We start from the raw sequence: 12,156 nt of genomic DNA on the forward strand, positions 1-12,156 counted from the left end.
TGTGATTTATTTTAATAGGCGTAACTCTTGTAACTATTGAAATTTGAAACAACTCATACGCTACCAAAACAGAAACGGCAATCGTACGATCGTCCGATTAGGCTTCGGTGTAGGTCAATGCTGCTTGCTGCGAGGCGATGATTAATGATTTTGTGCTCTGTGGTGGAACAACAAAAATATCAATAGACCTTGATGAGGTGAGATTTCCGCGAGTTTGGGATTTTTTGTATGGCAGCAAATTTGTTTGTATGTTTAGGGTAATCACCCGTGATTTGAACTACCTTATTGAAGGCGTTTCACAGTGTTGCCCAAATTTAGTATTTTGGTTATTGAAATCTGTGATTTATTTTAATAGGCGTAACTCTTGTAACTATTGAAATTTGAAACAACTCATACTCTCTCTATTCAGCATATTTCGTTCTACGATACTACAAGATAGATCGCAATTTATTCTCAACAAACATTGAAGGCGAGAGTCTTCTCCGGCTAAAAAATGAGCATATTCAGCTAAAAGTGTTTGTTGGGTGCATTATTGGACCAAAATAGTTTGAATTAAGAGCACAATCGCCATTCCAAAAATCAAGGTCAGAATCAATTAGGCCCATTTGAAAAATGTTCCTAGAAATATATGACCTTTATTAAAATCATGCAAATGTTTTTGAGCATAATTATGGGTAAGCGGTCCCTATCGGTACTCCATTTTTGCCGAGTTTGCTGAAATTACACAAAGAACCAGCAGTAAACATCCTAAGTGTGTAAATGAGGGGACTTCCACATAAGGCAGACCACGAAAGACTAGAAAAATAAAAATCCTACATAAGGCTGAGATAACAAAAGGCTAAGGGGTAAATGGGGGCTCAAACGGATATAAACTGAACTCTTTTTGGTTACTCCTTGTTTTCCTTCAATTTGGATTCAGAATTTTAATTTTGGATTCAGAATTTTAATAATTGTCCGCACTGCACAAGAAATTTGAAGGTAGCATAGAAAAGAAAAATACTTATTGTCTCTTGTCTATTTATTATTATTATTGCATTTGGTTTTTGATTCTTGCCAAGATTATTTCTATATTCAATTTTACGACTACGCAGTCTATATTGATAGAAACGAGTTCATTCGTTGCCCAACGTTCCCACACGAAAATTGTGTCTTCCTCAAGGGGTAATTATTTGTGTCGTTTCACGTAATGCGTAATATTAGTGAACATTTCAAAGCGTCTTTACGCATCAAAAATCAAACCCTGAATGATATTCATTTGTTTACTTCGACACGATATAACTAACCTAGCCTACTGAGATTGACTTTCATTTGTTTTCTAGGCTTGCCTACTATGATTGAATTTCAAATTCGCTATCATTGTTTATAATCATTTTTTATTTATTTTCACTATGTCTTACCTATAGCTAGGTTCTGCTTTATCGAACAATGTAACCAAATAATTTGAATACATTTTTCAGGCTCACATCATTCCCCACAAAGCTGTCTCTGCTCAAATAATGTCATTATTACTACTTCCAACTCGGAAATCAGGAACATTTTAATCATTTCATTGACTAGTTATCGTTGTTTGCCCAAGTCTATTAGAATGCTTTAGAAATTTAGATACCAAATTTCCATCACGGCTTATAATGAAAATGCCAGTACTGGTTCTTTGTATGTTCTTTGTAGGTCAATTGAGGATTGGGGTGCAATTTTATGTAATGAAACTCGTTTGGATGAAAGCCGAGGAGTCCTCTGCACTCTCACGAGTGATCATTGGGAGTTTGGAATTGGGTCAAATTAAACAATTTACAAAACTACATGTAAGAGTAAAGCTTTTTATGATTGTTCAATTGTTCATACACCGCGAGGATAAATAAGCAATCCCACAGGTGAGTGATTGTTCATTTGAATTTTGGGTAAAGCGCCCACGACATCATTTCTTTAACGCGAAAAAAGTAAAAAAGAACGAGCTTCAAATTGAAGGAAAGGAGAGATCGATTCTGCGAATGAAGAATTAAAATCGACAACCTTGATATCAATAATATTAGATGCAAAAAGCATGGTTTTATACGTTAAACCAAATTGTTTCAACAAGTCACAACTTTTTGTAGTATAGACTAACAAGTATCTCACGCAGTGAGAGTCAAAGCTGCGTAAGAGATAATTACGTCAGTTCAGCGGACGATAGAAGCAAGCCAGCCCCAACCTTGAGAGCAGTTAAGGATGTCATCCAACAGCTCAAGAACAACAAAGCAGCTGGAAAGGATGCTGTCGGAGCTGAACTCATCATGATGGGCTCGACAAAGGTGGACAATTGACTGCACAGACTGATAATTATAATTTGGGGTGTAACGAGACGAGCCAGCCTCGGGCTGAAAGTCTCGATAATAAAGACAAAAAAAAAACGAATTTGGGAGACAGAACAGCTACCGAAGGAGTGGAAGAAAGTGGTCATATGCCCCATCTACAAGAAATGCATCAAACTGGAGTGTGAGAATTTCCGGGCGATTACTATACTGAATGCCGCTTACAAAATGGTATCCCAGATCTTCTTCCGCCGTATGTCACCAATAGTGAATGAGTTCGTGGGAAGTTATCAAAGCGGTTGCAAATTCAGAATTATTTAGGAGGTCAAAACCACATTGTTACGCATCATATTATTTCGAGACTTATCCGCTTGGCGGCGCAAGTGTATATGTGAAAATTTGAGCGGTTAAATATTTTTAAAATCCATAAGGTTAACATACTTTGCAAGTAATCATATCCATCATGTTGCAGACCTGGAACACTTTTGCTCGACGAATGTTCATTACATGTGATTACTCGTTAGAACAGAGGTTCCCAAACTGTGGGGGTCGTGGGCTGTTCAGTGGTGGGTCGCGAAAGCCAATCTTAATTCATAATTTTGTTACTATTTTGTCCAACAAATCTATTCCATATTTTGAATTAGAATCTTAGTAATGATTGGATCATTAAAGAATAACAAACATGACGACGTCAACGGCCTTTTCTTTTGTTATACGATATTTGGGCAAGTAGAAAGAAGTCCTATACAATCCAAATCCAAACCCCGAACCCAATCCCAAACCAACCTTTATCCAATTCAAATCCAATCTAAATCAAATCTAAATCTTTTTAAAATCCAATCGAAATCTAATTCAAATCCAAGTGATGAACTTTGTCAACAACTTTAAAATCACTCTAATAAAGCTTTAGAAAAAAAAAATCAGATCCAATCCAAATACAATCCTAATCAAATAGAAATCCAATTAAAATCCAATCTGAATAAATTTCAAATCCAATCCACATCTAATCAAAAAAATTGACGAAATTTGGACAAATACAATGATGGGATGAAAAGCATTTTATTATGATTTGTCCAATCTAAATCACAAAATCAATGCATTTGGTACCTGGTGAGTCGCAAGCAATATGGGATTCTGTTAGGTGGGTCGCATATCCAAAAGTTTGGGAACCTCTGCGTTAGATGATAAGTTACTGCAGGAATTTCTCCGGCAGCTCCTCCGCAAGTTCCTCTGGGAATTTCTCCGGAAGTTCCTCCTCCAGGAATTCCTCCGAGAATTCCTCCGGAAGTTCCTCCTCCAGGAATTCCTCCGGAAGTTCCTCCTCCAGGAATTCCTCCGGAAGTTCCTCCTCCAGGAATTCCTCCGGAAGTTCCTCCGGAAGTTCCCCCGGGAATTCCTCCGGAAGTTATCCGGGAATTCCTCCGGAAGTTCCTCCGATAATTCCTGTGGAAGTTCCTCCGGGAATTCCTCCGGAAGTTCCTCCGGGAATTCCTCCGAAAGTTCCTTCGGGAATTTCTCCGGAAGTTCCTCCGGGAATTCCTCCGGAAGTTCCTCCGGGAATTCCTCCGGAAGTTCCTCCGGGAATTCCTCCGGAAGTTCCTCCGGGAATTCCTCCGGAAGTTCCTCCGGGAATTCCTCCGGAAGTTCCTCCGGGAATTCCTCCGGAAGTTCCTCCGGGAATTCCTCCGGAAGTTCCTCCGGAAATTCCTCCCGGAGTTCCTGCGGGAATTCCTCCGCTAGTTCCCCCGGGAATTCCTCCCGAAGTTCCTCCGGGAATTCCTCCGGAAGTTCCTCCGGGAATTCCTCCGGAAGTTCCTCCGGGAATTCCTCCGGAAGTTCCTCCGGGAATTCCTCCGGAAGTTCCTCCGGGAATTCCTCCGGAAGTTTCTCCGGGAATTCCTCCGGAAGTTTCTCCGGGAATTCCTCCGGAAGTTCCACCAGGAATTCCGGAATTCCTCCGGAAGTTCCTCCGAGAATTCCTCCGGAAGTTCCTCCGGGAATTCCTCCGGAAGTTCCTCCGGGAATTCCTCCGGAAGTTCCTCCGGGAATTCCTCCGGAAGTTCCTCCGGGAATTCCTCCGGAAGTTCCTCCCGGAATTCCTCCGGAAGTTCCTCCGGGAATTCCTCCGGAAGTTCCTCCGGGAATTCCTCCGGAAGTTCCTCCGGGAATTCCTCCGGAAGTTCCTCCGGGAATTCCTCCGGAAGTTCCTTCGATGATTCCTCCGGAAGTTCCTCCGGGAATTCCTCCGGAAGTTCCTCCGGGAATTCCTCCGGAAGTTCCTCCGAATTCCTCGGAAGTTCCTCCGTGAATTCCTCCGGAAGTTCCGCCGGGAATTCCTCCGGAAGTTCCTCCGAATTCCTCCGGAAGTTCCTCCGGGAATTCCTCTGGAAGTTCCTCCGGGAATTCCTCCGGAAGTTCCTCCGAATTCCTCCGGAAGTTCCTCCGGGAATTCCTCCGGAAGTTCCTCCGAATTCCTCCGGAAGTTCCTCCGAATTCCTCCGGAAGTTCCTCCGAATTCCTCCGGAAGTTCCTCCGGGAATTCCTCCGGAAGTTCCTCCGAATTCCTCCGGAAGTTCCTCCGGGAATTCCTCCGAAGTTCCTCCGGGAATTCCTCCGGAAGTTCCTCCGGGAATTCCTCCGGAAGTTCCTCCGGGAATTCCTCCGAAGTTCCTCCGGGAATTCCTCCGGAAGTTCCTCCGAATTCCTCCGGAAGTTCCTCCGGAATTCCTCCGGAAGTTCCTCCGGGAATTCCTCCGGAAGTTCCTCCGGGAATTCCTCCGGAAGTTCCTCCGGGAATTCCTCCGGAAGTTCCTCCGGGAATTCCTCCGGAAGTTCCTCCGGGAATTCCTCCGGAAGTTCCTCCGGGAATTCCTCCGAAGTTCCTCCGGGAATTCCTCCGGAAGTTCCTCCGGGAATTCCTCCGGAAGTTCCTCCGGGAATTCCTCCGGAAGTTCCTCCGGGAATTCCTCCGGAAGTTCCTCCGGGAATTCCTCCGGAAGTTCCTCCGAGAATTCTCCCGGAAGCTCCTCCGGGAATTCCTCCGGAAGTTCCTCCGGGAATTCCTCCGGAAGTTCCTCCGGGAATTCCTCCGGAAGTTCCTCCGGGAATTCCTCCGGAAGTTGCTCCAGGAATTCCTCCGGAAGTTCCTCCAGGAATTCCTCCGGAAGTTCCTCCGGGAATTCCTCCGGAAGTTCCTCCGGGAATTCCTCCGGAAGTTCCTCTGGGAGAGATTCTTCCGTGCAGTGCCCTATCGCTCTCTGGTCAGATAGAGCTCGGTCACGGTATACAGAAAACAAGGTAGGCTCGTTACCATATGTTCGGCCCGGTATAATGCGAAAGGAGTTGCTAATGTCTTCTTTCAAAGAACGTGTCTTCCCGGTATAAGGCGAAGGGATGGGTTACGCCTTCTTTAAATAGATGCATTTGCCCGGTATCAGGCGAAAGGTGTTAATAATGCCTTCTTTAAAAGAACGCGTCTGTTCGGTATACGGCGAGGGGAGGGGTAACGCCTTCTTTAGATGGATGTATCTTTTTTTTGGGTTTAACAGTGTGTATTTAAATCATTTCCTGCATAGTACGTAAAAATATATGTTTCCTTGTTTCCCAGTGCCATAGTCCCACTGCTATTAACTCAAGGACGACACACAGACACAGCTCATTCATGCTATATTTCATCACACACATTCATTTACGCTTTTGAGTGGCACTAAGCCTAAAATATGCATGCTAAAACAAAATAAAATATGAACGTTTCAAACATAACAGCCTAATAAAATATTAAAATTCGTAAAATCTAACACGGCAGACACAAAGCATGAACAATTAAATCTAAACTTGTGATCATAACTAGGACGCGATTGGAACGCATCGCATTGCCGACTATATTCGAGTATATCATTTTGAATTTTAATCCTCCTCCTGCTTTATAGCTTAGAGCTCTTTTTCATACTTTTCCAAATCGTGCAGCACTTCTAGCACACAGGCCATACTCCACGCCTGCGTTCGACAAGAATCATTGCAGTATGCTCTGTTTTCGTTGGTCAATTCGGCCAACCCGCGCCAGTGGTTAGTTTGCAATTCGTGCAAATGTTTCTGCAGAATTGACCATGTTTCTGCAATTGTTTCCTTGAGCAGTCCATTGGCTTTGGCAAAGATGAGTCTTGCGCGAAGATAGAATCCTATTGGCCAAACCCATTCGGGACCGTTGTGATAATTTGCTCCATGTGATACAGTTTTATCGTCACTATCGATCGAGTTGTCGTAATTTCCACGGTAGCCCCAATCCTCTCGGTCCAACGTTTTCATGCCGAGCGGTCCCAGAAGATACTTTTTGGCGTTTTCCAATGCCTTCCAGGCATGCTTGGGATTGCAAAGCTCCGGGCAGCCACCAACGCGATTGGGAAGTTGCACCGGAGCTGGAAGTCAGTCCACGGAACATCCGAACCCAGCGTGTCTTTGTAGATACCCTTTTTATTTACATACTGGCTGTCGCTGCTTTCATCGACGTAGAATTCCTTCTCAAAGTTGGCCCCGATTTTATTGGCCCATTCTTTATACGTCCAAACGGTCTTGGTTCCATTGCTGGAGGTGCGTTCCACGGACCCAGATCCTGGAAACACTTTCTCTTCGACCATTTGCTGCATAAACCTTAGACCGGCCATCTGAAGACCAACGAGTTCCACCGTGGAACCATCTCGGGGTGATGAGGGAACACCCCGGTTGCCGGCCTTATCGCTGGAGCCCATCTTGTCCATCCATGTGCCACAATTGGCATTGTTGCCGCCAAAGACAAACCCGGTCTCCGGATGGATACCGATTCGGTTGTTGAAACCCTTGTCCTTCATGTGGGCATCGATGCGAGTACCGGCATTGCGCTCTCGGTACGATAGTGAGCAGTAATCGATGAGCCAATTTCCCATTCGTAAGTTGTTTGCCAAAGGATGACCAAGGTCGTTGTTTGGTCCGATGTCGCTCAGTATTGAAACCACGCCCTGCAGTCCGCAGTAAACCAAATCGCCGTATCCGGAAATATTGTACGGGCCACCACCGTTATCGCGTTCCTCCTCGGCACAACAGTAGAGCAAATTGTTGAAGTCTACCAAATTAAGCTTGTCCAGCAGGTGTTGGAGTTCCGCATATCGAGATCCCTTTTCCTGGTGGAGCTCCCGGACCAACGACTGAAGATTATCAAAGTGCGGTTTCATTGTGTCCTTCAGGGCAACTCGCACCGCCACCACCGATCCAGGCTTCAGATTGACAAAATCCAGCTGTGTCGTGTTGCCATCGAAGGTAGCGTTCTTCTGAAAAATGTCAGACTCTTCGAGTTTTAGATTCTTTCGCAAGTCAATCACATACTCCTCAACGCCATTGATATAGCGCTCGTCCTTTTTGAAATCCGTGGGTTGGTCGAATGTTTGACCGGTTTTCTTATAGATTTGAACTTCGAAAATGATTTCCACTAAATCGCCCTCAAAACGCAGCGGGCGAACTCCCGTCGGGCCAGCCCAAGGACTCGGATAACTGAACGCGGTGTGTGCTACCAGGATGACCGTTTCATGGTTCTGCGTGGAGTGCCGCGTTACGGCCACAATATCCGGATGCATTTGGTCGACAAACAGCTGATCGAAACCGCGCGTTGCTAAGCCACCATGCAGCAGATTGAATGATTCCTTCACCGCTACAATACCGCTCGACTTGTTAACGTGTTTACCCCACTCTTGATACTGGCGCTCTTCATCGACCACGTGGATATGACGACCACGGCATAAGGCGAAAGAAGGGGTAACGCCTTCCTTAAATGAATGCATCTGCCCGGTATAAGGCGAAAGGAGTTGATAATGTCCTCTTTAAAAGAATGCGTCTGCCCGGTATAAGGCGAAGGGAGGGGTAACGCCTTCTTTATATGGATGCATCTGTCCGGTATAAGGCGGAAGGAGTTGATAATGCCTTCTTTAAAAGAACGCGTCTACCCGGTATAAGGCGAAGACAGGAGTAACGTCTTCTTTAAATAGACGCATCCCGGTCTAAGTCGAATAGACTTGAAAATGCTTTCTTTAAATGGATGTATCTGCCCGGTATAAGGGGCAATTAATATTTTGAAAACTACTTCTACATATTCTGGGAGGCCTTCCTTAGCGGGAAGATGCAACGCTGCCAAGCAAGACTATGCTAAAGAAGGCTGGGTTCAACTTCTGAGCCAACTTTTTAGGTATAAAAGTTTCAACGTGTTAATCTCGTGTTAAACGAATGTAAAAGAATGGTAACATGGAAATGCTGAACGGACAAAGGCTATTATTATTAATATTCCGTGAAATGGTGCATTTCGCGAAATGGTACATTCCGCCAAAAGTCATTCGGCGAAAAGGTACGAACCGCCAAATATCGTACCGCGAAAAGTTACAAACCGCCAAATGTTATTCCGTGAAATGTTCAACCGCGAAAAGGAATTCCGCGAAATAGTTTTCGGTGAAATGTTATACAATCGTTGATGAACGCCTGCAGCCGTTGTTAATGTTCCCCACTGATACACACCATGTTTCACTAGCGCATAGGAGTACAGATCTCGCGTTTTATTAACATATTCGAATTTTGGTACGTCGATTTATCTGCCTTATTTTACAAGTGTTTCTTAAGCTCACGAAGGCAGCCCTTGCCTTATTAATTCGTGCATCTATGTCGACCTTGGTTACGCCATCCGTCACCACTTAGCTGCCACGATAATGGGAGCTTCTGATATTATTCACTGATTGCTTGTGTACTGTATTAGCTGAATGGGTCTGCAAGTTCATATTCGAGGCGGTAATAGAGTACATCCATTCTCAAACCAGCTGCGTCTCACATATTCTAGGGATTAAGACGATCGAACGCTGTAGTCCAAACGGCACAAAAATCCTTTTATGTTAATCTATAATTTTCGAACTATCATTTCCAAGTTTAATTTTGGGTTTCATCTTCCAATTGAGCCACAGTCTCGATATACGCACCCAACTTAAGTGCGAAGCACACAATACTGGAAGCATCATAAACAGTCATCATGGATTATTAATTATTACTATCTGCAGCGCACGTCTCAATTGACTTTGATTGGCATCTTTCAATCCACTGCGCACAGCGACTCTTGTACTCAGTACTCAGTGGCGGCAGCAGTACCGATTCATCTACGAACTAAAATACTTCCACTAGACCGTGGAGAGTGCCATTAAATCATTATCTACATATTCTTTGCAGAATTGTTCGTCTCCTCGATGGAATTTTACCACGATTGTATTCACGAGCTAATAGCACAGACTAACAGACAATACATTTGAGATTATAATGATTATCCTATCAAGTCAACTGCCAAGAGACAGCTGCTGTTGGTGTGTACATCGCGCACTTTTTCATATGATTTGTGATTTTTTTTTATTCACTAATATGAAAATAAGCAAAAGATGCCGTTAATGTTCTCGTGACAATTGATGAATCTCCAAAATATTTTATGAACGTGTTCAACTTTCATTCAATTCAAATGAGCTGGTATAGAAGGTGTTTAGGCGTTCAACCCACGTTCAAGTCAGGTGACTTGCTCAATTTTTCAACACAAAAGGCTTTGTGTCGGCTTGGCTGTGCTTGACTAGGATTAGATCGTGAGCGAATTGATTATAGCTTATTTTGCTGTTTTTAGTGCGTTGTAAACTGCAATGATTTCAGCAAATTTCTCGATTGCGATTACTTTATTGGTGCTCAATACGGAAACAGGATTGGCGTACCAAAGGTCGAGAAGTGTATCACGGCATAACATCATGTGTCTTTATCTGGAATGTTGAACAGAAATGCTGATGTATCGGCTTAAACACAATACTTCCTTTCTTATTGTGAACCAATACGCCATCTTATGTTCTTGTATGCCGAAGATAACCCGAATTATTGCGCTAAATTTTTGTTAGTACAGTCGACTTTCTACATCTCGATGTTCTAAATCTTGATTCCTCTACCTATGGCGATGGTTTCCTCGGTCCCTTTAATCTACATACATTTTGGTTTTCTACATTTCGATGACCTCCCTATCTCGATGTGTTCTGTTCAGATTTTGTTCAGGATTCGCTCTCCTTATGTCGATATGTTCCAATTTACAGGCTACTAGATCATTTTTGGACAATAACAAACACATCAACAATAAGAAAATGACATTTGTTTTGTTATCGTTTTTCATAGCATCGAGTTTTTTTTGGATCTAGTACCCATTTGAATTTTCCTTCCATTCCTCGATCTCTTCTTATCTCCACGGTCCCTTCAATATCGAGATGTAAAGAGACGACTGTAGTCTAGTCCAATTCGTCAACTTATCGAACCGTATCGAATATTCATAAAAAGTCCCCTTTTGGAGAGGAAGTACAACCTTTCGGTACAGCTTCAGCGAACCAAGGATCGTCGAACGAGAGAGACCAAAATGAAAATACACGCAGTCATCTTTTCAGATTGGTCTCTGCCACCAATTGATTCTTCATGGCTACTTTGGGCAATGATCGTGTAAGAAAATTCTTTCAAGTAGGTCGTATGTCATCAGCTTCTTATATACACATTACGTTTTTTTTGTCCGTGTAAATGAATCCCCAGTGTAGATGTATTGATAATCTCGTCAGCCATTCCCGTTACAGACTCGGAAAGAAATATTATTAAGGACCCCTTTATATCAATAGGTGTAATTGAATTTGACCTTGACATTTTCAGCGGCGCGTAACTGCAATATGACTACACTGGGTCGCTTTTTACAAGGTTTGTTTTCGATATTACTAAAATTCTGAATCATATGAACACAGTTATGGAACAAATGATCAAAATTATGGATCATATGACTAAAATTATGGATCATTCTCACGATAAAAAAGTCTAGGGATTTTTTTCAAATGGGCGTAATTGATTTTGACCTTAGCTTTTGGAACGGTGACGGTGCGCTTCATTCAAACTATTTTCGTCCTCTAATGTGCTCAACATAAAGAATGGATTCCAATCTATCTGGTAGTAACGTCAATTGAACAAAATATTCTTAACAGAGGAAGTATTAGCCGTTTCAAATTTCAAGGTCAAATGCAGTTACGCCTATTTGAAAAAAGTTCCTAGAAGTTCAATTTTGATTTTTAATGGATTGACATATATTTTTAGGAATAATTTTCTAAAGATTTATGGATCATGGATCATGGATCATGGGGCCCTCCTTAGCCGTGCGGTAAGACGCGCGGCTACAAAGCAAGACCATGCTGAGGGTGGCTGGGTTCGATTCCCGGTGCCGGTCTAGGCAATTTCTGGGTTGGAAATTGTCTCGACTTCCTTGGGCATAAAAGTATCATCGTGTTAGCCTCATGATATACGAATGCAAAAATGGTAACTTGGCTTAGAAACCTCGCAGTTAATAACTGTGGAAGTGCCTAATGAACACTAAGCTGCGAGGCGGCTCTGTCCCAGTGTGGGGATGTAATGCCAATAAGAAGAAGAAGGAGAAGAAGAAGAAGAAGAAGAAGAAGAAGAAGAAGGAGAAGGATCATGAAGCATTTAAAACACCAAAGTTATTTACAGTGGAAGTGCGTAATAAACATTAAAGCTATAGGGCGGTAACAAGTTGGGAATGTAATGTCAACAAGAATGTAAAGATGCTTCAAAAATAAAGCAAACCCAACACTTCTCAATAAAACAATGGATGACTGTTGGTGAGACACGGAATGGTTTAATAATGAGAGCAAATAGAAAACATATTTTAATGTTGACATCGCCTTGAAATCATAATCTGTTTTCAAATTTTAATCTCCATGATTTGTTCTCATTTTGCTCAAGAAAATTATTTTGAGCTTTTTAGTTTACTGTTAGTTGCTGTTAATTGTAAATTGTTTGATAT

At 42.8% G+C, this 12,156-nt stretch overlaps 2 protein-coding genes across 16 annotated transcripts in view; both read right to left on the reverse strand.

The window, feature by feature from the left end:
• The window catches only part of LOC134204977 (complexin), a 1,044,191-nt gene that overhangs the window by 912,288 nt on the left and 119,747 nt on the right, over nucleotides 1-12,156 (reverse strand). The window lies entirely within an intron of this gene.
• LOC134206444 (glycogen debranching enzyme-like) lies at nucleotides 5,899-8,095 on the reverse strand. The gene is given in 2 exon segments (XM_062682161.1): nucleotides 5,899-6,670; nucleotides 6,673-8,095. Coding segments are annotated over 2 exon segments (1,875 nt in total). The 3' UTR covers nucleotides 5,899-6,218.

Source organism: Armigeres subalbatus, chromosome 1, assembly GCF_024139115.2.
Source record: "Armigeres subalbatus isolate Guangzhou_Male chromosome 1, GZ_Asu_2, whole genome shotgun sequence".
Classification (NCBI taxonomy): domain Eukaryota; kingdom Metazoa; phylum Arthropoda; class Insecta; order Diptera; family Culicidae; genus Armigeres; species Armigeres subalbatus.